Raw genomic sequence first — 26,517 nt, forward strand, 5'->3', positions numbered from 1 at the left:
AAAAAAAAAAAAAAAAAAGAAAAAGAAAAAAAAATGGAATTTGAAGAAGCAGGTTATGTGCTTTATTTTTTCTAAAAAAGAAAAAATCAAAACCAATAGCTCTTAGTTAATATTCATAGCCAGAGAAGTTTGGCAAATTTTAAAAATGTTTAATTCACTCTTAGTTCCACAACTCTTCTAAGAACTTTGCCATGACAGAACCAAGGAACTTTTACAAGAAAAATGACTTTCGTGGTCCTCTCCATTACTTTACAAATTTATAAAGATATTACTAAAATAATATAATTCTTCCATATATATAAACTGTAATGTGTTGCAATATTCTGAAGGTAGAAGTAAGTGCACCTCTGTCAGTCCTTCATTGTTTCCTTAGTCCTTCATTGTTTCCTAAACACATACAGCATGTGATTAACATGCTAAAATGAGGATGTCAGTATCAAAGCATCATATAAAAATATTAATTTATTTTTTAAGATAAGCGATGTAAATTGAAGTTCTAATTGTTTTTTCCACGTTACAATGGCTAGCCCAGCACATCCATTTTAGAGACCTCTGATTTAAGGAATGAACTTCAAGCTCCTTTGTGGTCTTCCACAATCTAATCCCAACCTAACTCTTCAGCTTCAAGTTCTTTTTGAATCTTGGCTTTAGCCAAAATGGTTTGCCTTGCCCTTTTTTCACTTTTTGAGTCCCTATACATGCCCTTTCTTCCACCAAGAATGTACTGCAACTTTCACCCTAACTTATCTATACCTTATGTAACCCTTAAAAACACTGTTTAAATCTTATATTATTTTCTATCAAGTTTTTCAGATCACCATAATCAGGCCTACTCGAAATTCACACATCCAGTCAACAGCAAACATTCAACAAATATTGAAGTACCTGCCATATACCACAAGCACTGAGGATATCACAGCTAATAAATCCATGGCATATATTTATATAAGGTGTTCAACATCTGTATGTTAACCAGTTGCATCAGAATTACCAGATTCTTGGGTGCCCACCCTAGCATCTGAACACTGCACAAAATTTACAAGGAAATAACACACAAAATAAAAAAAAGGAATAAAGGAGGATAACAAATGTCTTCCTAATTTCATGTTACACAGAACTCCAAAACTTCTATTTTTCCATTTTGCTATCTATTAAAACCTACATCAGAAAGTACAATGAAATAGGGAGACATGCTAGAAAAGAGATCATATTAACAAAATCAGATGACTAACAACCTTCTAGTGTTAAAGGTCACCCAACTCATCCCTTCATTCAGACATTTATAAAGCAACCACTATGTGCCAGGTGTTGTTTAAATACACTGCATACACAAACATGAATCCTTGTCTCCGCAAGCTAAACTTTCTGATGGAAAATAACGTTAATCAAAATAATAATCACAGGACGATGTGATAAACATTCTGATAAAAGTATAAAAATGTGATGGAAGCACAGAAGATGGGTGGGGGGGGTGCATGCAAAGGATAAATATGGGAAAGATTAAATGTTCAGTGAAATCTTTCCAGAGGAAGCGCTAAATTGGGTAAGGGTCTGCGCCTAAGGAAGCCTGGGAGAGAATGCTTGAAATGCACTTAAGTTGGCATGGATGCATGGTAAGTTACTTAGGGGAAAATAAGTGATAGGTGAAAACGGAGAGGAAGATGGGACCAGAGGTCCAAGGTTTAGGAATGTCGTCAAGGCCAAGTGACAAATTTAATTTGCCTTTTACAAACACGACTTGTTACTTAGCCTGTAAACACCCTGTGAGCAGAGATCATATATTTATCTTGTAGTAGTGTTCATATATATGTTGATACTCTGTACTACACAAATAGTGAAATTCTGTTCTGGCCTCATCTTGTATCTTTACCCCTCGCTCAAACTTTGATGACATCGGCATTCTCACTTTGCTTTAGTTTATTCCTGCTGTAAGGCTTTTGGCACCTGTTCTCTTCACTTAGTTCTGTTCACACATGGTTGGTCCCTTGACATTTAGGTATCACTAACTATAATTCATAAATGATTATTAAGTTAATGGGGAAACAGATCAGTAAGGAAGAATGAAACTCGTTAATTTTATTTTAAGCATTCTCCCATCAAACTTCTCCACAAGAGTTAATAAGAGAGAAGTGATGGCTTTAAGTTTTAACTTTGTCTCTTCTCACATAAGGAAGTACGTAATATGAAGTAGTAAAGTGGCCAGAAGTTACAATAGCAGGATGGTTTGAAAAGTCCATTTAACTTTTAAACCCTTCAACCCAGGAGAAGAGCTCATTCAAGTTTCACCTTCCCAGAGGAACAACCTGAGGACGGTCCAAGAGCAGCAGCTGGACGGCGGAAGGTGGAAGAGACGTTACCTGCTACCCAGTTCCGCCATGACCCTACCTCACAAAGTTTGCCTTGGCGAACGCGAAATGGGAAAAACCAGACAGGACAACCAGACTCTCCGCAGACTTTTTCCGTGGAGTCCAGGCTAGACCGACAGACTTACGGAAGGGCGTCCCTTTCCCCATACCAGGTTGACCTACCTCTCTGTAAGTCCAACTTGGTTTCGCGGACATAGCTGTCCGGATTCCGGCTCAGCATCTTCACCTTCATCTCGGCTACTCTTGCTCCCCGACTCCACACCCCTCTCCCTCAGGTTCGGTAGGTACTCCGCCGCCCGCTTCCGCACATGCGACTTCCGCCTCTCGCGGACTGCTTCCTGTCACGTGACCCGCGGACCGGCAGGCGCCTGGACGCGCTCCCTACCTCTGTGGGCAAAGGTCGGCAGAGGACGGGTCCTCGGCGAGGGTTCGCTTCCATGTCTTTTGGTCCGAGCCGGGAGCAGTGGTGGGCGGGGCAGGGCAGGGAGGAGAATTGGCACAGGCTGGCAACCGGCTTCCAGCGCGCCGCGCCCCCACCCCCGACACGCCCCTTCTGTGCCAGGGTCCCTCGGCTTCGCCCGGGCCCCCAGGTCTCATTGCCCGTCCCGGAAGTGAGCTCGTGCCTTGCGGTTCCAGCTCCTGGGCGGCGATCGTCGCCACGGTGGCAGCCACTGCATCTCGTCCCACCTCCGCGGCCCTGGGCGCCGTGGTGTCGGCGGCCCCAGAGCCCATGACGGGCCAGGGCCAGTCGGCGTCTGGGTCGTCGGCGTGGAGCACGGTCTTCCGCCATGTCCGGTATGAGAACCTGGTAGCGGGCGTGAGTGGAGGGGTATTATCCAACCTCGCGCTGCACCCGCTCGACCTCGTGAAGATCCGCTTCGCCGGTAAGAGCCTGCCTGGATAACGGGCTGCTTCCTTTCACGGTCAGCCCAAAGTAGGCGGTAAAGACCCCAGGCCTTGGTCTCCTCTGCCTTTTCTGTAGTATAAAGGAGGAGCGCTTTGAAGGAGATGCTATCTACCGTGGCTCATCTGAAACTAGATTCGAGGAAGAGGGGGCCTGGTCAAGGGGTCTGGCCACGGTCTTCTCCGCTCCGCTCCCCAAGACGAAGGGTTGGAGCCTGTGGGTAGAAAGTATGAAAAGAAAATCGTCATTGGTGTGAGATTCAAAGCTTGAAAGGATTATTACATTTTAGGGCTTAATCCTAACCCGTGCAAATTCTTCACCTAGGAGGTACTTTGAAATCTTAATGTAGCCACGTGTCTGGCTGCCCGGCAGAAAGGAAAATGCAAGTGCTTGGGATGGTGCCTAATCCTCAGCGGATGGTTGCAAGTAATTAGATTTGGAATAGAATTCTCATAAAAGTTTCCTTGGGTTTTTTAATATTTATAGTGTGGTACAAAGTCCTGTGAAGGAATGGTGGTTAGACTCTAAATACTGTTTTAAGTATATTGACTGAATTAAGTACGTTAACATAAAGCACTTTAGAAGTTAAACTCAACACTAACGTCTGGAAAGTTTCAAAGATGCTTATTACTACTGTTATTATTTTTGAGATGGACTCTCACTCTGTCACCATGCGAAGAGTGCCATGGTGTCCTGGCTCACACCAACCTCAAACTCTTGGGCTCAAGCGATCCTCTTGCCTCAGCCTCCCAAGTATCACGGAATGCAGACGCCCACAACAGCGCCCGGCTAGTTTTTTTTTTTTTTTTTTAAATTGTAGAGATGGAGGCTATCTTGAACTGAGCTCAAGCAATCCACCTGCCTCAGTCTCTGAAAGTGCTAAGATTACAGGCGTGGTCTACCACAGCTTACAAAGATGATATTTGATTAACTTTATTTGGAAACTTTTGTGGTGGCATTTCAGTTATGATTACAAGTATTGCCTTGAGAATTAAATGTCTAGAAGTGGTTTATCTTAGATAATTCTATTCAGTTCACTTGATGTATGTTCTCAATATTTGTAGACTCCTGTATGGGCTACAGAAGGAATCCAGTAATAAAGGTCTTTCCCTTGAGAAACTTACAATCTAATTGTAGGCTTGAGACTTAGTCATGTAAAAGGCAATTCTAGATAATATAAAATCAAGAGCAAAGTGGAATAAATCCAAATACAAAATATAAGTATAGATAGACTTCAAGAAAATTGTAGATTGCTGATGGTCATATGTATCTGTAAAGGTTACACAGTAGATTAGATCTTGAGGTTCCTTATAGACCTAGTATTTGAAGGACTAGTATTTGATGCCCAGAGAGGAGGCAAGAAACTAATCCATGAAGGAAAATTATGGTTTATTATTCCTAGAAAAAACACCACAAAGGCATATGATTTCATGAAGTTTATGATGCATACACAAATAATAATTATGAACACTAGGAACAAGTAACCTTTATTGAGCATTTACTAGGAGCAAAGCAATGAGCTAAGAACTTAGATGAAATATTTCATTTGCTATCCTTGTGAATTTATGATCCCTACTATACAAATGGGGATATAAATGACAGAAATTGCCTAACTTACCCAAGTCCCAGTTTATAAACGTGGATGTGAGATTTGAACCCAGGCAGTGTAATTATAAAATCCTCTGGCACTACACCATACTACTTGTATGAATCCCTATTGTCTAGTGACCTAAACACGAAGAGAAGAATTTTAGACTTGGCTGCATGCACAGGCCTGTGTGAGTTGAAGTCTCTCTTAAGCAGCCTTTGTCTAGGGGCAGAAGACAGGGCTATGATTATTAAGGAGTTGTGTGGTTGGCTTGGTAAATTTAAGGAGTGCTGTGAAGCAGATCATGCCTGAGGAAAGGGATTCTTGGTATCTGAGAAGATTGGTTGTATTGATGAAATGGGGAGAGTATTGGGAGACTACAGTAGAGTTAAGGTGACAGATAAGGGGATTAAAACTGAATGGGAGGCCTAAATTAAAGATCTAGGAGTCAAAGTAGGATTTTGTAATAGTAATACTAGTCCTGAACACATGTACTATTAAATCAAACTTGGAATTTTTCAGTGAGTTCAAGAGTAAATTGGAACTCAAAGATGTCCAGAGTGGGTAGAAAGATTTAGAAATTACTTCATATGAGAAATGACTAGAGTAACTAGTTTAACTTGGAGTGGGAAAAGATATTTGGAGAACTTCCATATGAGTTGATCCTGAGGTCAGACATAGGTTGAGTGAAAATTAGAGGGAAGCACGTTTTGTCCTGGCAAAGTAGTGGTGCTCTGAATGAAATTGGTGATGACTGGAAGTGGTTGGGTGACAGAGCTCAGAGGATATTCTTGTCTTGGGTGGAAAGGTTGGATTAGGTAATCAGTGAGGTCTCTTCTTTAGGAGGTAATTATAAGTCTTCAAGAACAAGAGAGAGCCTCAACAAAGAAGAGTGATGCATGAAGTATAAAAAGACTAATTTTCTAAAGTAACCCCAAAACCTAATAATCTATGAGTTAAAAGTTAAGCATGAGTTTTTATGAAGAGTGTAGAAAGAAAAGAGAGTATAACTGTATCTAAAAAATTAATCAAAGGAACCAAAATGTAAAATTCAATAAGAATAACACACAGTAAAGCATTGTATTATATTTGTATGGTATTCCAAGACCCAACAGCATAAATAAACTAATAATTAGTGAATGCTTGCAATATGCCAGGATTAATTCTGAGGCCTTTGTATGTATTGTCTCATTTAATCTTTTGTAATTTTTAGAGATTGGTTCTATTATTTTTCCTGTTTTATGGATGAGAAAACTCAGGCACAGAATAATGAAGAGACTTACTCAGGGTCTCCCAGTAATTGTTAGAATTGGGTTTCAAACCAAACCATGAATAGGTAGTTGGGTCTAGCTAATGAGTAAATTAAAATCCTAGAGATAAAAATAGAGAATTATTCCAGAAAGTTAATTAAGTTGCCAGATGGACACAACTATGCCATGTAAAAAGGGAAGTCAGGTCTGGTTGTTTGGAATGAGATCAAGACTGCAAATGAAGAAACTGTAGCACAGGGATGGCAAGTGAAGCCTCTTAGTGGTTGAGAGATCACCCCAGTTGGGGAGAAAGAGTGTCTATAAAAACCAAATTTAAGGATGAGTAGAGGAAGAGCTGGCCAAAGAAATTTTGTGGCAATAAAAAGCAAAATAGGTAAGTGTGGGGTTAAAAAGAAGAGAGTGCTTTAGTAGGCAAGCAATGTCAGGTGCCAGTAAGGAATTAGTAAGAAAGAAGAATCCCAAAGTGTACTTGGAAGTCCTTACCTAGAGCCCTCAAAGTAATGGGTTAGGCTCAAACCAGATTGTAATGGAGAGAAGAGAAACTCCTGCTGAGATTTTTGGGTTGTCTCTTTGCAGAAGTTTAACAAGCAAGGAGGCCCTGGGATTAAGGAGAGAAATATGCAGGAGAGACTTAAACCTATTGAAATTCTGATGGGAAATAGCTGAAAGCAAGGGAGAGATTGGAGATGGGGGGGGGGGCTGGAAAATAATCAGTGAAGTTTGTAAAGTGAAGAGAAGGGAGTCTAAGGCAGCGGTTCTCAACCTATGGGTCGCGACCCATAGGAACTCTATTAAAGGGTTGAAGTATTAGGAAGGTTGAGAACCATTGGACTAAGGGAACAGGAGCTTTTTTTGACTAGAACCCTTAGTAGGAAATACATTTTACCATTGCCATCCAGGGTATTTACATATTTACATTATGAAAACACAAGTTTCAGGGAACAGTATTTATCCTTAATACTTGTGATGTAATTTATATGTTTCTACTCTAGTTTTTTTGTAAGAAATGATACTGGCAATCTGCTAAATCTATTTCTTGACTCATCGGGAGTTTAAAAAGTACCAATGTAGAGCATAGGTAGAGGGGATTAAAATTAAGAGAAGCAAATGGCTTCAGTTGTAACAGAAGAAAAGAGGGGCAAAACTAATATCCAACAAAAGCAACTGGTTGTATTAGTGTGATAGTGCTGGGTGGTGATTTTTTAAGAAGTCTTTATGTTGTCTTTCCTTGACAGTGAACTTCAAGTTAGCATCCTTTATCTTGGCTCCCTCCCATACACCAAACTTTATCATCACCTTGTATCTATTAGTATCTTATGTGTGATTTTCAAGAACCTTTGCAGTTAGTCTTGCCATAACAAAACACCACAGACAGTGTCCATTAAACATAAATTTATTTTCCCAGTTCTAGGGGTTGGGAAGTCTAAAATAAAGATGCTGACAGAGTTGGTTTCTGATGCGGCCTCTCTCCTTGGCTTACAAATGGCCTTTTCTCTGTGCTTGTGTTCTCCTGGTATCTTCTTCTTATAAGGAAATCAGTCCTATCTTATCTAGGCCCTCACCGTTATGCCCTCATTTGACCTGTATTACCTTAAAAGCCTTGTCTGCAGATGGTCACATCAGGAGTTGGTACTTCAACATAAGAATTTTGGGGAGTGGCAGTTCAGTCTATAATAGGCCTTTGCCTTTCTTCCCAGCCTAATTGCCTACCATCTTTTCCCTCCACCAGTCTGGTACTTCAGCTATACCCAGTCCCCAGTGCTGTTTCTACTCCCCATACCCCAATAGTGCCAGGTGCAATGCTGCTGCCATGGGAACAGCATCAACTGTTTCACTTGTCTAGATATAAACCTTTCTCTTCTGAATGTTCCCAATCATTTGTGCCTGTTTCTAAGATGTTTAATACTCTACTTAGAAAATTAAATGACTCCTGAGTTCAAGCGATGCTCCTGCCTCAGCCTCCCAGAGTACTAGAAGAATAGGGGTGAGCCACTTCACCTGGCCAAACCTAGTGTACTTTAATCTCACTTCATGCTGTAACATTGGCAAGTTAATGATGAAAGAAATTGACTTTTCCCCCTTTGCCTGGCATGTTAAACAATCAGTGGTTATTCTTTACCAGGCTCCATTGTACATAATGAAACAGTGGCAAGGGGACAGAGAACTGAGGCTGCTCATGTGTCGTCTTGCCAGCATCCTGATGTCATTGAACTCCTGGCTAGTTTATTTTGGGGTAATATTTTTGAACATTGGAATCCTCAATCTTGAAACTAAGATAAAACTTAAGTGTTGAAAACTGTTTACCCAAGAGGCTTTTGGATTATTTAAGAGCTAATCTAACACTTTCTAAAATATTACTTGGGTGTCCAGTATGCCCTCAATAAAACTTGGATTAATTCATAAGTATATTAATTTGAAGTGTTAAGTAATCCTGGAAAATAATTTTCTCTGCCTAAAAACGGGTTTTCTGAGTTTATTTCCTTTGTATAACTGATAGTGTAAAATCTATGTTTATATGTGATTCAGAACTAGAACTTCGTTCTCACCTAACTTTGTATATCCTTTAATACAGTGAGTGATGGATTGGAACTGAGACCAAAATATAAAGGAATTTTACATTGCTTGACTACCATTTGGAAACTTAATGGACTACGGGGACTTTATCAAGGAGTAACTCCAAATGTCTGGGGTGCAGGCTTATCCTGGGGACTCTACTTTTTCTTGTGAGTAGAACTGGGAGATTTTATAATAGTAAGTAAAAAGGAATTTTTGTTTTTAGTGATTTTTTACATATCAGATGATGAAACAAGATGAGTCTTTTTGGGGTGGCGCCTATGGCTCAGTGAGGAGGGTGGCGGGTTCAAACCCAGCCACGGCCAAACTACAGCAAAAAATAGCTGGGCATTGTGGTGGATGCCTGTGGTCCCAGCTACTTGGGAGGCTGAGGCAAGAGAATGGCCTAAGCCCAAGAGCTGGAGGTTTCTGTGAGCTGTGACACCATGGCACACTACCAAAGGCAACAGAGTGAGACTCTGTCTCTAAAAAAAAAAAGAAGATGAGTCTTTTCTCTGAATTGGAAGGATCAGAAAGAGCAAAATGGCTTATTGGTTTCTTTCCCGTCAGCCATTATCAGAAGCATTTGGTCTAGAAGAAAGTTGTTAATTGGGAAAAGGTGAAGGGATGAAATGAAGAAATAGTTTTACAGAAGCCATTTTAGTGAGATGAATTAAGGAAGGTGAGTGAAATGTTTAACTGATTAATTTTGTAAACTGAACACTCCCTATTAAAAAAAAAGAGCTGCAGATAATTCTTAATGAAATTGCAGAGCCACTTCGGTATTTATTTTTGAGGTGTTTTGCATGTAAGTACATATTCTTGAGCATTTCTAACAGTCAAAATAGATTAGAAAAAGTTGTATCAGCTGGTTTGTTATTTATTAATAGTTTTGTAAAGTATTGTAAAGACCGGAGGAACCTGAAATTGTTGCCTAAAATGAATCCTACTAATTTCAGTTCTCTTTGGTATCTATTTTTGATAAAGGAAGAGTGTTTAAATAAATAAGTCATTTTCTCCAGTTATAGAGATTAGTTCCAGAGTACCCCCCAAATAGAATATTTTATGAATGCTAAAGTATTACTAGATAGTTACTTATTAATCCTCAACCATTTTCTCAAAATATTTGAGATGGCTTACAGAAAATACATTTGATGAATAATGAAGTTGGAAAAGCAGAAGAGTTCTCATGTTCTTAGAGTTCTCATGCGAATATGTACCACAAGAGATATCCCTGTTGAGAACAGAAAGTAAAAACCAGTGCATGGCTGAAAGGGTTTGAAGCATGTTGCTTCTTTTGTTTTATCTGACCATCATCTTCCTAGCTCATTCATGTCTTTACTCCTTCCCCTGTCAGATTATCATCACCCCATTTGAAATAACTACTCTTGCTTCCCAAAGAAGCTACAGAAAGTGTCTAAGGGAGGCCCATTGAGCTCACTGAGTGTATGAGAGCATGTCACAAAGCATGACGGCACTGCGTTGGAGGAGCTTGGGTCTGCTCTGAGCACGCCTCTGATATTTGAAACTGAAGCCATGAATAGGGAAGCTTTTGTTTTAACCCATAGCATTTTTAGGAAAACCAATACCTAGTATACTTATGTCCTGTATCTTTCTTGGTCTCCTTTAAGTTTACGCGGTATCCAAACTAGTCTTAAAATATCTTTTAACTATAAAAGAAACTTTTAAGTAAAAGCAAAATAAAATTCAGACTTAGCGTTGTTACATATTTTATTATTTTCAGTCCTAAAACATACTTAAATGGGTGAAACTACATATACAACACACATATTTTTGTTTCATGTATATATAGATATATGCTTTATATCGAACATACTTTATGAATTTCAGTTGAATAGATTGTCCAAGAGAGTTTCTAAGGACAAGCCATATGAGTATAAGGTTTATGTGAAGAATTTTGTATAATAAAAGAGTTTACTTGTTACATATCAGAATGGTATTGGTAAAGTTTGAAAAGATTTATTCAACTGAAGTCTTCTAAGAGGAAAGTGGATTTAGTGTTAGAGAAAATAGGCTAATTTGACTTCCCTGTCCAGAGGCCTTTGGCAGCTATTTTCTGATAAAACCCTGTCTGTTGCTCATGTGTGACTCAATTTTCCATCTTTCCATACCCGTTCATTACCATGTTCTTCTCTTTGCCTGTTGAAACTGTCTGTCCCTAACACCCAGCTCAATACCACCTCCTATGTGTATACAAAGACTTCTGGATCTCCAGCATAGCTTCTGAATCTGTGTGACTGTCTTTGTTGTCTTTTATTATGATTATTTGTGCACCACTTATGGTCCTTATAGTCTGTTAAGAAAAATTCATCCCAAGTTTATCTCTTTTAGCTATAAAAAGATAGGAAGCCAGCTGTATTATGTGAACACAGGGGTTAAGCACATATGTGTTAGTTTTTTTGGTTTTTTTGCCTTTTCTGCTTATTCTCTGCACCATCACTCCACGCTTCCTTCTTCCCAGTTTTCCTGTCTTTTTTAATTAATTGACTAAAACATTTTACATATGTGTTTTTAGCCACGTACATTTGGAGGGAGGGAATTTCAGTGACTCATTTCTATTCTTGAAAAAGTTCTCATTTTGTGTGTGCCTTTGGTGTTTTCTTTTACTTGTGTGGTACTGTCGTTATGCACACTTTAAAATAGACTTCATTGCTTTGTGACACCTATTCAAATTCAACTGCTTTTGTTTAATTCTTTTAGTTACAATGCAATCAAATCTTATAAGACTGAGGGAAGAGCTGAACGTTTAGAGGCAACAGAATACCTCATCTCAGCTGCTGAAGCTGGTAAGAGAATGCATGAAATATAAAATACATTACAGTTATCAAAGTTGGACTTAAAAGACTAATTTTGTTTTTCCTTCTGGATGGTATACATATAGGAGCCAATCAAACATGGCCACTAAATTATATAATTTTAAAACTCAAATTGTACTTTGATTAATAAGAATATCTGCTTTCTAATAAATTCCAAGTAATAACTGATTAATATGGTTAGATGAGCATGTTTAAACTTGGGTGTTCAAAGAAAAAAGGGAAATAATATAGAACTTTTTACAGATCTACTTAAATGTTTTTTCTACATAATTTTTACTTTATATTTTAAAAGAAATATTGTCCAAAAATGCTGTTTCAGATATAGGCCCTGTGTAATCTTATTCTTTACATAAATAGACTGTTCTTAATTTGGATTACTGTGAGAAAGTACCTGTATGCTGAGTAATCTAATTTAAATCTTGTTTTAGGAGCCATGACCCTCTGCATTACAAACCCATTATGGGTAACAAAAACTCGCCTGATGTTACAGTATGATGGTGTCGTTAATTCCCCACAGCAACAATATAAAGGAATGTTTGATACACTTGTGAAAATATATAAATATGAAGGTGTGCGTGGATTGTATAAGGTAACAAGTTATTATCAATATAGCTTGAATAACTAAAAATTGTAATTTCCATTGGTGCAATGAAAATTCAAAAAAGAAGCCAAAGTTAGTAAAAAACAATTTAATGAAAACTGAAATCTAGGGCGGCACCTATGGCTCAGCGAGTAGGGCTCCAGCCCCATATACCAAGGGTGGCAGGTTCAAACCCAGCCCTGGCCAAACTGCAACAAAAAATAGCTGGGCGTTGTGGTGGGTGTCTGTTGTCCCGGCTACTTGGGAGGCTGAGGCAACAGAATCTCCTAAGCCCAGGAGTTGGAGGTTGCTGTGAACAGAGTGATGCCACAGCACTCTATGGAGGGTGATAAAGTGAGACTCTGTCTCTACCAAAAAAAACAAATTGAAATCTAGTTTATAGTACTTGAAGCTGTTTTCTCTCAATTACCGTAACACGTAGCATCATGATAGTGATGGGTGTGAGAACTATTTAAAACTTTAGTTAAGTATCATTTTCTTCCTTGTGGCAATAACCTAGATGTTTTCTGATTTTATAGCTCCTTTTCTCTTTATTTACCCCTTCTTTACCTTCCATTCCCACCTCTTGTTTATTCCCATGAAAATTTTTTAGGCATACATAGTTTAAAATCAAAATTAGGTACATGGAATTTTAGTTTGTTTTCTAAGAATTGTGTAATAGCTTTTAAAATCATTAACATTATAAGGTTGGTGTTATGGATTATTGACATATGGGCAAAATTTTTCAAATTATACCGTGTAATTCTGTGTTCTTTTTCATCACTTCTTGCCTTATTCTTTTAGAATATCTATGCTCAGTCTATTGAATTACTATAACCTTTATGTTCTTGGTTTTTCAGAATTTAATCTCCCATTCACACTCCAATTCTTCCATATATATATGTTATTTACAGAAAAACTATTATGAAAATCTAAACCATAACCATTCCCTTGTAGGGATTTATTCCTGGGCTGTTTGGAACATCACATGGTGCCCTTCAGTTTATGGCATATGAACTGCTGAAGTTGAAGTATAACCAGCATATCAATAGATTACCAGAAGCACAATTGGTAAGATGATTCTTGTAAAAATGTTATTTACTTTCCTGTACATTTAATAGGTAGAAATTTTGTCATGCCTATGTTGGTAGTATTGCTATGATAATGAATACCAACTGCCACTAAGTAAGTAACTATTTCACGGGGTAAAGCCACACAAATGTTAAAAATAGAACCCTTTAGGGTGGCCCCTGTGGCTCAAGGAGTAGGGTGCTAGCCCCTGCAGGTGGCGGATTCAAACCCGGCCCCAGCCAAAAACTGCAAAAAAAAAAAAAAAAAAAAATAGAACCCCTTGAAAGTTAATTTAAGTGGTTTTTGCATACAATTTTTACTTCTATAGTTTTAAAGAAATCTTGTCTAAAGAAAAATATAAATATTTTGTGTTGTCATTTCAGAGCACAGTAGAATATATATCTGTTGCAGCACTATCCAAAATATTTGCTGTAGCAGCAACATACCCATATCAAGTTGTGAGAGCTCGTCTTCAGGATCAACACATGTGTTACAGTGGTGTAATGGATGTTATCGCAAAGACATGGAGGTGAGAGCATGTGAGATATCACAATTGCTCTGGTAAGGTGCCTTGAGTATCTTAGACTGTCCAGTTTGCTATGGCAAAAATATGGCTGGTAGTCCCTGCTTTTTCATTTACTCAGTTTGTTATCATGGACGTAATCTCTCTGAAGCTTGACTCCATCATTATTAAAATAAGACTCTCTGGACTAAAAAAGTTGTTATAAAAATTAAATGAGATGTGAAAACATTTTGAAAAATTAAACAAAATTTAGGTTACAAAATACTTGAATGGCATTGAATATAAGAAGTATAAACCTAGTTTACTACATGTGAGAAGGCCCTACACCTGCTATTAACACCATAACTTTTGCAAATACTTGTCTCTATGTATGGAAGAGGTACTTGTTCTTCAGTATGAGACTAAACTACTATAGGTAGACATTATCATATTTCCCTTTAATTCTCAGAAGCCAAAGCAGAATATTTAAAATGTTTAAATCTGGCTCGGCGCCTATAGCTCAACCGGCTAAGGCGCCAGCCACGTACACCTAAGGTGGCAGGTTCGAATCCCCAGCCTGGACCCGCCAAACAACAATGACGGCTGCAACCAAAAAATAGCCGGGCGTTGTGGCGGGCGCCTGTGGTCCCAGCTACTAGGGAGGTGGAGGCAGGAGACTCGCTTGAGCCCAGGAGTTGGAGGTTGCTGTGAGCTGTAATGCCACGGCACCCTACCCAGGGGGAGAGCTTGAGGCTCTGTCTCAAAAAAAAAAAAAAAAAAAAAAAAAATGTTTAAATCTAGATTTAATTTAATATTTAATGAGAACCTAAATGACAACTTTCTAGGCGGTATCCCTATTCTAGGCATTAAGAAAATAAAAGTTTTCTTTTTGTGTGTGCTATATTTAGTGTTGGCAAGCATTTATATAAGCAGTAAAAATTTTATTTCATTTTATTTTTAAAGACAGGACCTTACTTTATTGCACAGGCTGGAATGCAGTGGTGCAAGCATAACTCAATATAACCTCAAACTCCTTCAACCTTAGCCTCCCAGTAGATGGGACTGTAGGCATGCTCAGCTACCTTAAATTTTTATTTTTTTTTTAGAGACAGGGTTTCACTATGTTGCTTAGCCTGGTTCAAACTCCTGGCCTCAAGTGATCCTCCTACCTCAGCCTCCCAAAGTACTGGGATTATAGACATAAACGACTGTGCCCAACCAACTACAAGATTTTCAATCCCTCTATTAAATCAGTTAAAACTCTTACATGTTCATACATTTAAAAGCATTTAAAATATAGTTAATTTAAAGCACTATTTAGTTCAATTTTCAGATATTCCTACCCTTTCTTCTTCCTCAGTGCACAAAAGGAACATAAGCCCCTGAAAATGACTAATAAACTACATTTTTTTAGGACACTGAAAACCTAGAATTAAATCAGTGAGGTACTGATTGCTTGCTCTGTGTCTTATGTCAGTTAGACGTTTGTGTTTTCAAGCTAGCTGTTTAGAAAATTAAGCATGTCTGTTTTTCTCTCTATAGGAAAGAAGGCATTGGTGGATTTTACAAAGGAATTGCCCCCAATTTGATTAGAGTGACGCCTGCCTGCTGTATTACCTTTGTGGTATATGAAAATGTCTCACATTTTTTACTTGACCTGAGAGAAAAGAGAAAGTAAGCTAAAAGAAAATAATTCCAATCTATCTGCTCAAGGTGACAACAAGATTTTTTATGTTTGAAGTGTAAACTCTGAAGAATGCTGCATAGTAACATGGCTCATAATCAAAACTAGTCTATAATTGTTAGAAGTCTAAGAACTGCTAAGGCTTCACGATGTTTTTCTGCTTTTTGCCTTCCCCATATATATGGGACTTGGATACCTCTGCCTGAAATGACTGCCATCAACACAATGCCAAAACGGCCATCAAGTGTAATTTCACAAATCTCTTCATTTCATTATTCAGCTAGAAGTTGACTTGCAACATTTGCTAAATGGATTAGATGAATATGCTGCTTTTTCTGAACTTATTTGCCTGAGTTGGCTTTAAAATTAACCTTTGTGCAATAGCAAGAAAATAGCTTCTTACAAGAAATGCATTGTGTGTTTCCAGGGGAAATTAAACTTTCAGGATTTACTGGATAAGATGTTGCTCCTCCAGACCATTTTAGAATTGAGAGTTTTTAATGAGAAAAAATGACTTTAAATGTGCTTTAGTTTTAATTTGATTGGGATGCACTAACCACAGAAACTTGAGAAGTTATGTACTTCTCTGAGAAATATGACATCTGTTATCATTGTTAATTTTTTTTCCAGGAACTTCCGTAATTTAAAATGTAATCCTGAATCCAGTTGTTATTTTGGGGGGAGGGGGGTGTAGGAGGCATGGTACTTAGTATACTTTAAATTTTTTAAATCTGAACTTCTACAATCCACCGATATTGTTGGCCTTTAATATACATGGCTGTAAATCACTTATTGAAGATGATAAAGAGATCACCTTTTAGAGATGCTTGAATGTTTGGGATGTGTTTGCTGATAAACTGGAAATGAGAGACTTTAACTTTCTACTTAAATTTTCACATATGTGGGTCTAGATACCAAATAAATGATAAATGTACATTGGTCGCCCAAATTAGGATTGAAATGCAAATTACATTAATGACCATTGTTGATTTCACTTTTAAGAGTCATTGTAGATATCTATAAATTTATAAGCCTACCCCAAGGGGATGCCAGAATAATACTAGTATTTTTATTTATCATACACATCTATGAGTGCTGTTAAATTATCATCTACTTAGTGTAAATAAAATGTGGTTTTCAAGGCCATATTTAAGTAGGTCTTTGAAAATAGTCTATTTTTTTATATTTTGCAAATGGCATTGTTTTTAAAATAAAGACGAAATAACGAATACCTAATTGTATTTACTATATCTTGTAACATGCATAGGAAGGCTTTATATATTAAATGTGATGTATTTTTTTCATACTTCTGTATTGTACTATAATTAAAATGAAATCCTAATATTAGTTCCCAAACATAAAAACAAATTGCTGTTAAAATTTGGAGTTTTAGAGATGTACCATTATTTGAATGCCTCCTCTATACTCCCAAATTAATAAAACATAATTATTATCCTGTAAGAGCATACAGCTTTGCATAATAAATAACTATGCATTAAATAACTGCAGTTCTATATTAAAAACATGCAAGGAAGCTTCTGTAAATTCTTTCTGTAAATTTACAAAGCCCTGTAAATTCTGGGTAAAGAGAATTCACTTCACTCATTGAGAAACTGGACTTCTGCTGTATGCCAACTATGTCACCAAGCATTTATGCCCTCAGGGAATTTTCATTTTGGTGTGAGTGACAGCAGAATATATGCATATTAATAGTTTCAGGTGTTAAATGCTATAAACCAAACTAAAGCAGAGTTAGGGATAATGTAGCTATCTTAGATGAGGAAGAGTTTTCTGCTTGGGTAAGGAAAAGTCTCTTTGAGGAGGGCGTATTTGAAATATTTTGAAAGAAGTGAGGAAGCAAGCTACTATGAGATAGAAGAAACATTCTCCAGGCCCCACGGGCCACATGCGGCCCACTATCTGGCCCACCGGGTATTTTTGCCGCTGCTGCCTGTCCTGCTTAGCAGCCGACTCATCCTGGGGCCCGCAGTCCTGCCCTCCAACAGTCTGAGGAACAGTGAACTGACCCCTGTTTAAAAAGTTTGAGGACCCCTGAGAGAATAGGAAGAACAAAGGCCCTGGGGCAGGAATTAACTTGGCTGGAGGGGGTACATGAGGGGGGAGAGGAAATTGAAGAAGTGGCCACTCCAGTCTGATGGGAAAGACTGCCTGGCTTCAAATTTCAGCTTTCCCACCTGATACATCATTTTTCTTCTCTTCGAGTTAAAGTTTTTCATCTGTAAAATAGTATCTTAGTGCAATTCCTCTATAGCGATCTCTAAAATAGGGATTATTGGACAAGTGGTTAAAGGACGGCTTTTAGGAGAAATATGAAATTGAGTCTGAAAAACAAGAAAGGCACCAGGAGGAAGAGTTTGAGGAGGAGTGCAGCCTGGGGCTGATCCCACAGAGCATTCTGCAGAATAATTGGATTAGAGTAGTTTTCCTGCCCAGAAGTCTGGGGGTTAGGCCATTAGTAGGTTCTCACATTTTGAAGTCATTGACTGCTGCCATGGGGAGAAGAAGGGCTAGAGTGTCTAGGTGCCTTTCCTTAGCCAAGGACAGTCTAAATAAGGGGGGAGTGTGAGCTATTAGTGAGCTATTAGCAACCAGCCTTAGAGCAGCTAGGGTAGGGGTGCTAGCTCTATAAAAGGGATCTGACTGGGTGAGTCACCAACAGCATCTGCTGCAAATGAGGATATTAAAAGTACATAGTGGTAGGGTTATTGAGAGGATTAAATGAATTAATTTAAACAACATGCTTAACACAGTGCCTGGGCCAAATGTTAGCAAAAGTCATGTCTTGTCAGGTCTGAAAGGCCATGATGAGGAGTTTAGACTGTATGAACAATCATTCTGGTGATTTGTATGGAGAAACAATTAGGAAACAGGCGGGAAGCAGAGATACTAGTTAAGAATCTTTTGTGGCTTGGCACCTGTGGCTCAAGTGGCTAGGGCGCCAGCCACATACACCTAAGGTGGCGGGTTCGAATCCAGCCCAGGCCTGCCAAACAACAATGAAAGCTGCAACCAAAAAATAGCTGGGCGTTGTGGCAGGCACCTGTAGTCCCAGCTACTTGGGAGGCTGAGGCAGGAGACTCGCTTGAGCCCAGGAGTTGGAGGTTGCTGTGAGCTGTGATGCCACATCACTGTACCCAGGGTGACAGCTAGAGGCTCTATCTCAAAAAAAAAAAAAAGAATCTTTTGTTATGGCCGGGCATGGTGGCTCACGCCTGTTGTCCCAGTGCTGTGGGAGGCCGAGGCGAGTGGATCACCTGAGCTCAGCCGAGTTCAAGACCAGCTGAAAACCAGCCTGAGGCCTAGTGAGCCAGAGGGAGACCCTGTCTCTACAACAACAACAACAAGAAGACAGCCGGACCTTGTGATCCCAGCTACATGGGGGGCAAGGGAACACTACAGGAGGAAGAAGTAAAACAAAAACAAAACAAAAAACTTTCAAAGTAAGATAAGTTGAAAGCAAAAATTTAAAAAAAAATCTTTTGTTCCAAAAGTCTAGTAAAGAGCTAGTGGTAGCTTGGACCTGGCTGCTCTGGTAGCTTAGACCTGGCTGCTGGAATTGGAAGTAGTGATTTATAGCTTGGGAGGAACTAGAGCAGAGTTCATGGAGGGGAAAACATTTAAGATGGGTATTGAAAGAAGAGATTCTAAAGGGAATCTTAAGGGGACCATGGAAATAAAGAAAGTGCAGGTGACCTGTGCTGCAGTGACTTTGTCAGTCAACATGGTAATGAATGAATGGATGGAATGGAAGTGGATAAGAGAGCTTCAGGATTGGGGCCAGAACATGAGAGCTGTCAGAGCCTTACAAAACTTGTCTAGGTTTTATGGGGTAGAAGGGAGAGTGATTAGAACAGAGAGACATGGCTGCTTCTTAGGGGTGACAGAGGAAGACAATCAGATAAGAAGAGCAAACTCAAACAACAGGTTGTTATTACCATGTAAATATTTCAGTAGGATGAAGATTGGGGCCATTGATAACTTTGAGCAGATTCAAATTAGAGAGGCTGAAGACAGATTGCAGGCAGCTTAGGAGATAGGGCAACTACAAGTATTCATTTCATTACGGACTCTTTCCTGGATTTTGGCAGATGAAAGAAAGGTAAAGAACTTCAGCTTGAAAAGGTACTGCAAGTCTAGGAAGTGGTGGAATGGGGGAGGTTGGCAAAAGGAAAACTAGAACTATAAGGAGAACTCAAAGATACAAGCTCCCCCCACGCCCCACCCAAAAGAAAACAGAACAAAAATTTGTGAATTGGTAGAGCTATGCACCAGAGAACATGATCAAAGATGATGATGCCATGCCTTGTGAAAAGAAGGTTGTGACATTTCAATAGTGATTTTTGTGGTCTGACAGCATTCTTAGGAAGTTACACTTTTTATACACCACACTGCAAAAGGGATGTCAACTAAAAAGTATGCTTGAGTTTGAGTTTGGATTTTCTTTGAATATGGACATTTTTGAATAAAATCTTGCAGATAAGTACAAATTACTACCATTTTCATAGCAAGGTTTCCTTAGTGAGACAATAACATCAAAACAGAAATACTAGGTCGGGCGTAGTGGCTCATGCCTGTAATCCTAGCACTCTGGGAGCCCAAGGCAGGTGGATTGCCTTAGCTTAGGAGTTCTAGAATAGCCTGAACAGGAGTAAGACCCCATCTCTAAAAATAGCTGGGTGGAGGCTGAGGCAAGAGGATCATTTGAGCCCAAAGAGTTTGAGGTTGCTGTGAGCTAAGATGCCATGGCACACTACCCAAGTGAGACTCTGTCTAAAAAAAAAAAAGGAAGAAAGAAAGAAAAAAAAGTACTGTGAAATAACTTACCACTTTGTCTTCTAAAAATGTGTTAGGTAACATGCAGAAAATGTGCAAAGTTTTGGGATAAAGTCTTAAATTTCTTTCTAAAGGAGTAGGAAATAGACTCTGGAAATATCTGCAATGAATACCTCTTACTGGCTGCCCAGCGTCCATTTCTCTTCTTTCTTGGAGTAGTAGCCTGGATTTCTTTGGGGAACGTACCCTCTCCCTCCGTGCTCAGCTTTGTGATTAAGATGGGATCAGCCTCGCCTGCCCCAGAAATGCAGAACCAATCTGAATGCACCATCTGTGTTCACAAAGAATGATTTGGAATTGGTGCAGTTACTTAAGTTCGTCCAATATGAGTGACTTTGAAGTCTGTTTCTTTGTTTTTGTCTTTGTTGGAGATAGGTCTTGCTTTTTTGCCCTGGCGGGTTTAAACTTGCCTCCACCTCATAAGTAGTTGGGATTAACAGGTGTGTGCACTATGGCTGGCAAGTTAGGATGTTTCTGCGGATGAAAAGCCGGGGTAGTCTTTGTTCACATTGAAAGGATGTTGGGAACAACAGAGTGTGCCATGAAAATTTTTAAAGATCATTTATTAAATTATTGAAAGAAGTTCAATAATTTAAGTGTGCCATGGAAGTTTAACTATGGGCTCAAGAGTGCCATGAGATTAAAAAAAAAAAAGGTTGGGGTGGTGCCTGTGGCTCAAAGGAGTAGGGCGCCAGCCCCATATATCAAAGGTGGTGGGTTCAAACCCGGCCCCGGCCAAAAACTGCAAAAAAAAAAAGGTTGAAAAACACTGCTGTAGGGAAAAGGGAAAGTGGCTGATGGGTGGGCATGCAGAGGGAGTCAGGCACTGCCATAGGCATGAAGCAAGGAGCATGTGGGATCCATATGAAGAATCATCCAGTTCATTAATATAGAGTGGATACTGAAGGATAAATTTGGAGCTGAGAAGTGATAAACCTATTGATAAAAAGGGCCCAACCAGTCCCTTTGACTACGCAGCTTCCACGTGCACCCTCCTACACACATTCAAACTCATGCAGGGCAAAGCCACTAACTATATTTCAGTCTGACAAGATATAGTTACCCTGCTGATAAGTGAAGTTCTTTCCCTTTCCCAAAATGAGAAGACACAAAGTCTCAGCAGTCATTGAATCAGTCCGTGGCTGGCTATATTTTCAAATTCAGCCGTTGTCTCACCTGTTATTCTGTTAACTAAATCCTGAGGTTGACCTTCAACAACTTGTATATTTTATTTTATATGAAATAAAAATAGAAAGGAGAGGAAAATAGAAATACATGCATGTAGCAAGCGAAGAGAAAATATGCAGAGTTACTGCTGTCTTTGTTTCTGTAATTGGTCACACAAGGTCATAGCTGATATCTATAGTTTTCACCTCCAACTACCTATTCCATGTTTCCTTTCCCACAGCCAGAATCTCAGCTGTTATTTACCTTGTGCAGTGATCCAAACCTTCCTTCCTGAAAGGTCTGAATCCTCAATTCTGCCCTTCTCTGGCTTCTGTGGTTTCCGGTTACTGCTGGACATAGAAATACTAAGAGGCACCTCAGATCTTCTAGGTTCTAAACATAGTCTTCCTTGCTTCCACTGCTGCAAAAAACCAATTTCCCTTGGAAACTGGGATCAATCGGTACAGCCAAGAAGTGCAAAATAGCACAGTGGTGGTCTATGGTAGGCAGAATTTTTAGATGGACTATGTGATTCCTTACCCCTGTTGTACTTACCCTGTACATAATTTCCTCTTAATATGGTTGAGACCTGTATATATCATCTCCATGATTATGCTGTAAGGCAAAAGGGATTTTGCAGGTATAATTAAGATTCCTAATCAGTTGACTAATCCAGAAGGAAATTATCCTGGGTGGGTGTGACCTAATCAGGCAAATCTTTTAAAAGCAGAAGAGTTTTGCTGGTCTGGAAGAAAAACAGCCCTGTTATGAGAGTAGGGGCATGTAACAAGGACTTGAGGGTAGCCTCTAGGTGGAGCTGAGAGCAATCCCCAATTGACAGTGAGAAAATGGAGAGTTTAATCTTGCAGCTGCAGGGAACTGAACTTAACAACCATAGGATCTGGAAATGGGATCTTAAGTCTCAGATGAAATCAGAGCCCATCCAACACTTTGATGTCAGCTTGGTGACACCCTGAGCAGAGGACAAAGATAACCTGTACTCAGACCCTTGACCCACAGAAACTGAGATAAAGTTATGTTTTCAGTGAATTAGTACAGAATGATACTTCTGACCACCTATCACTGCAGACTTAGTGAACAGTTAAATCTACTGCTTGATTGAGTTTTTCTCCAGTGGGAAAATTCTCTTCACCACCATCCTTAATGGTCCGCTGTGAGTGGGTCTATAGTGCCACAGCTTTGGACTCTTATCAGCACTTTAGGCAGGTATCGTCCTATCTGTAAACCAAGTCCAAGTTTTTTCTTCAGTAACTTTTGTAAGGAACACCCCAGGGTGCCACAGGCCTAGAGTGTAGAGGGGAGAAAATGCAAAGAAATTGGTTTTGAAAGAATTTGAGCCAACTTCTCATGCTTCTGAATTGGATCTTCTGGACCTTCACAAGCTCCCTTTCTCATATACCGTTTTCAAGTGTTGATAGATTGCTGCTGCACACACCCAACCTTATGTTTGGGTAGGTTTAATGCCTCTCAGGCTGTGATGAGAAACCCAGACCACATGGTCATCTGATGTCTCTACCAAGACTCTGTGCAAGCTAGATGTTGTTTCTCAAAAGAAAAATAGTTATCTTCAGAAGATGAAATAGTTTTCTCCCAAAATCCTACAAGTCCTGTCTGATTCTTTTACTGGGGCTTGTCAGTGATGTCATTCGACATCCCTATTGCCATAAATACGATTATTATTGGATCGTAAGTACCCAGTGGTAGTACATCTTGTACTGCAGCCTGAATTTGCTTCAGTAACTCCTGTTGCTCTGGTTCTCACCCAAAACTGGCAGCTCTAGGGGTGCCTGGATACATGGATTGAAGTAGCACACTCAGATATGTCTGTATGCCCTCTAAAATCCATGAAAGCCTAGCAAGTGTTAGGCCCTTTTTTATCATGGTAGGTAACAAAAGGTACACTGATCTGCCTTTTACCTTGAAGAATATGTATTAACATACTTCAGATTAATAATTTCCCTAGAAACTTCACTGAAGTGGCAGGACCCTGAGTTTTTGTAGAATTTATTTTCCACCCTCTAATTCACATATATCTAAAAACTATCTTTACATGTTTTTTGTTCGTTTTTTCTGTTTGGTTTCTTGATTTCTGGAGCTCTTTACAAATAAGAGAGATGAGCCCTTGGGTTGCAATATGAGTTGCAAATATTGACAGTTTTTCATTCGTATTTCAATTTTGCTTATGGTCCTTTTCACCTTGCAGAATTTATTTTTATGTCATTGGCATAGTTGGTTGATCACACTTCTCTTTAATGACTTCTAGATTTTGAATTATAATTAGAAAAGCCTTCTTCACTTCCCCGAAGTGATTGTGATTTAATATACAGCTAAGGCTGAGAAGCCCTATATTAGGAGAAGCAATTATAAATTCAAGGAACAGACTAGAATTGCCACTGTGGAATGTCTTCTGGTGGTAAAGAGTGATGTGATGAAGTTGGACACAGTGAATCCGTAATGAATTTGAGTCAGTGTGATTCATATGTTCTGCTGCAGGTTGGTGGCAGCAATTGAAGAAAGCAACTAGTACAGATTATTCAGGCCTAAAAATTTTTATAATAGAGTAGACGCCATTCATTTATTTGTCTGTTTACTCATCAAATGCCAGAGGCCTGCTAATCAACAAACCAACAGTGTTGTCCAGTGGTGTGTTGGTGAATATTTAACAGTCGGCCCTTGGTAGGGTTTAACAATTAGTGTATAGTGTTTGTTGATTTCTGGTTTCTATAGAGTGACTATTCCCATCGCTGTTCATTATTGCAAGCCACCAATGTAATGGCGCTGAATGTGAAGTTGGAAAGAGATATGACAGTCAGCTTTCATTGGCAGACACCAGCCAGCTGTAACACATGCTGGTAGTTGCCTCAGTCTTCACCCTCTTCCACATTTGTATAGTATTGAAATTCCTACATCATTGACTGTAGTGATATTTTACTCTTTGGATTTCTTTACTTCTATCCACTAAGTTTCCTTAATGTGAAATTTTCTTTCTTCTTTCTCTTGCATTTGTCTTCATTTTCTTTGTTTGCAATTTGCTCATTTCTCCTGGCTTTACTATCACGTCTGTGCTAAAGATGTGCAAATATCCACGTCCATCCTCCTGTTGGGCAGCACTATTGGAATGCCCTATTGATAGTGCAAACTCAGCATGTTCAAAGCCACCCTCTTAACTCTAAATTTTCTCTTCCTGATTTACCTACTTTTTCTCCCAGTGTCCCAGGATTAAAATCTTGAAGTGATATTTGACTCTCCTTCTAGTCCATTCTCCCACATCTAGTTGGAAGTCTTTTTATTTTCCTTTGATATTTCTCAAGTCTGTTCTTTTATTCCTGTGGCTATCACCAAAGCCTGTACTATTCTGTAGCTTCTTTTTATTGTGGGTAATACACATAACATAAACTTGCCATTTAAGCCACTTTGGACTGCGTACAATTCATTGACATTTAGTGCATTCACAATGTTGTGTAACCATCACTACTATATAGTTCCAGAATATTTTCATGGCTCCAAAAGGAAACCGCATTCCTAATGACCAATCGTTTCCCATTCCTTCCCCCACCCTGAACCCCTAGCAAGCACTAATCTGCTTTTTGTCTCTATGAATTTGCCTCCTTTGTGTATTTCACATAAATGTAATCATACAACGTAAAGTCTTTAGTGTCTGGCTTCTTTTGCTTAATATATTTTCAAGATTTATACGTGCCATAAGAATGTATCAGCACTTCACTCCTTTCCATGGCTGAATAATACTCCTTTGTATTTGTATACTACATTTTGGTTTTCAATTTTTTTTCAGTTTGGACATTTGGGTTGTTTGCTCTTTTGGCTATTGTGAGTAGTGCTGCCATGCACAATAATGTTCAAGATTTTGATTGTACAATTGTTTTCAGGTTTTTTTTGGATACATGGATGCACCATTTATATTCTAATAATGTATTGAGTTCCAGTTTCCCCACATCTTTCCCAACACTTGTTATGTTCCATTTTTTTGGTAGCTATCCTGGTGGATACATTGTGGTTTTAGTTTGCATTTCTCCAGTGGCTAAGGATGTTGAGCATCTTTTCATGTGTTTGTAGGATATTTGTATATCTTCTTTGGAGACATGCCTATTCATTTCTTTTGCTCATTTTTTGATTAGGTGATTCATCTTTTTATTGTCTTACCAGTCTTTTAATCCAGCTTCCCTCCATTCTTTGTACCTTTAAGTTTTGGGTTTTCTCTCAGCTGTCAGAATGTATTTTTATTATGTTCTTCTACCCTAAACTGTCAACAGCTCTCCACTACTCTACAGATAACTCCATAACCTCCATAGTATTTTTTTCAGCCTCCTTTACCAGCTTTGTCTCTTACTGTTCCTACACACTTGCCTTGAGCTCAACCCAACTATTACCTGAACTTAATTTCTTTTCTACCCTAGAGTCTTAGGGTAGAAACATTCTAGCCTCCACCAAAAATGTTTCTTTTTTTTCTTGAGACAGAGTCTCACTTTTTCACCCTCGGTAGAGTGCCATTGCTTCAGCTTACAGCAACCTCAAACTCTTGGGCTCAAGTGATCCTCTTGTCTTAGCCTCTCGAGTAGCTGGGACCACAATGCCTGGCTATTTTTTAGAGTTGGGTTTAGCACTTGCTCAAGCTGGTCTCAAATCTGTGAGCTCCAGCAATCCACCCGCCTCGGCCTCCCAGAGTGCTAGGATTACAGGCATGAGCCACCACACTCAGCCAGAAATGTTCTCAATACCTGTATCCATTTATCAAAAAATTTAACCCTGGGATTGTCAATATTAATTTGTCTAGACCCTCCTTATACACTTTCTATTTCCAGATTATTCTGAAGCAAACTCAAGACTCCATATTACTTTATCTTAAATATTCTGGTATCTCTAAAAGATAACCATTATTTAAAAATAACCACAATACCATTATCATATCTAAATAATAATTACTTAATACCATCAAATATCCAATGTTCAAATGTCCCCAACTATCTTGAGAAGCTTTATTTTGTTTTGCATTTATAGCTTGCTTGAATCAGTGTTCAAATAAAGTCTAGATATTGCCATTGGTTGGTACTGATCTTAAGTCTCTTAATGCATAAGCTTTTTCTCATTTTTCTTGCAATTT

General features: G+C 39.0%; 2 protein-coding genes across 2 annotated transcripts in view; one reads left to right on the top strand and one right to left on the bottom strand.

The window, feature by feature from the left end:
- Window positions 1–2,687, bottom strand: part of DCAF13 (DDB1 and CUL4 associated factor 13) — a 35,375-nt gene extending 32,688 nt beyond the window's left edge. Inside the window, exon 1 of the mRNA XM_003782423.3 lies at window positions 2,529–2,687. Coding sequence (XP_003782471.1) covers window positions 2,529–2,598 — 70 coding nt within the window. The 5' untranslated portion in view covers window positions 2,599–2,687. The remainder of the gene's footprint in view (window positions 1–2,528) is intronic.
- A 209-nt stretch (window positions 2,688–2,896) lies between these two features.
- On the top strand, window positions 2,897–16,176 carry SLC25A32 (solute carrier family 25 member 32). Its single transcript, XM_003782424.3, has 7 exons — window positions 2,897–3,250; window positions 8,702–8,852; window positions 11,404–11,489; window positions 11,948–12,108; window positions 13,057–13,170; window positions 13,554–13,699; window positions 15,215–16,176. Exons 1-7 carry the CDS (start codon window positions 3,097–3,099, stop codon window positions 15,348–15,350), a joined length of 948 nt encoding a protein of 315 aa, XP_003782472.1. The 5' UTR covers window positions 2,897–3,096; the 3' UTR covers window positions 15,351–16,176.
- Window positions 16,177–26,517: the final 10,341 nt, after the last annotated feature.

The sequence above is a fragment of the Otolemur garnettii genome, unplaced genomic scaffold, assembly GCF_000181295.1.
Source record: "Otolemur garnettii isolate 467f Iridium unplaced genomic scaffold, OtoGar3 scaffold00004, whole genome shotgun sequence".
NCBI lineage: Eukaryota > Metazoa > Chordata > Mammalia > Primates > Galagidae > Otolemur > Otolemur garnettii.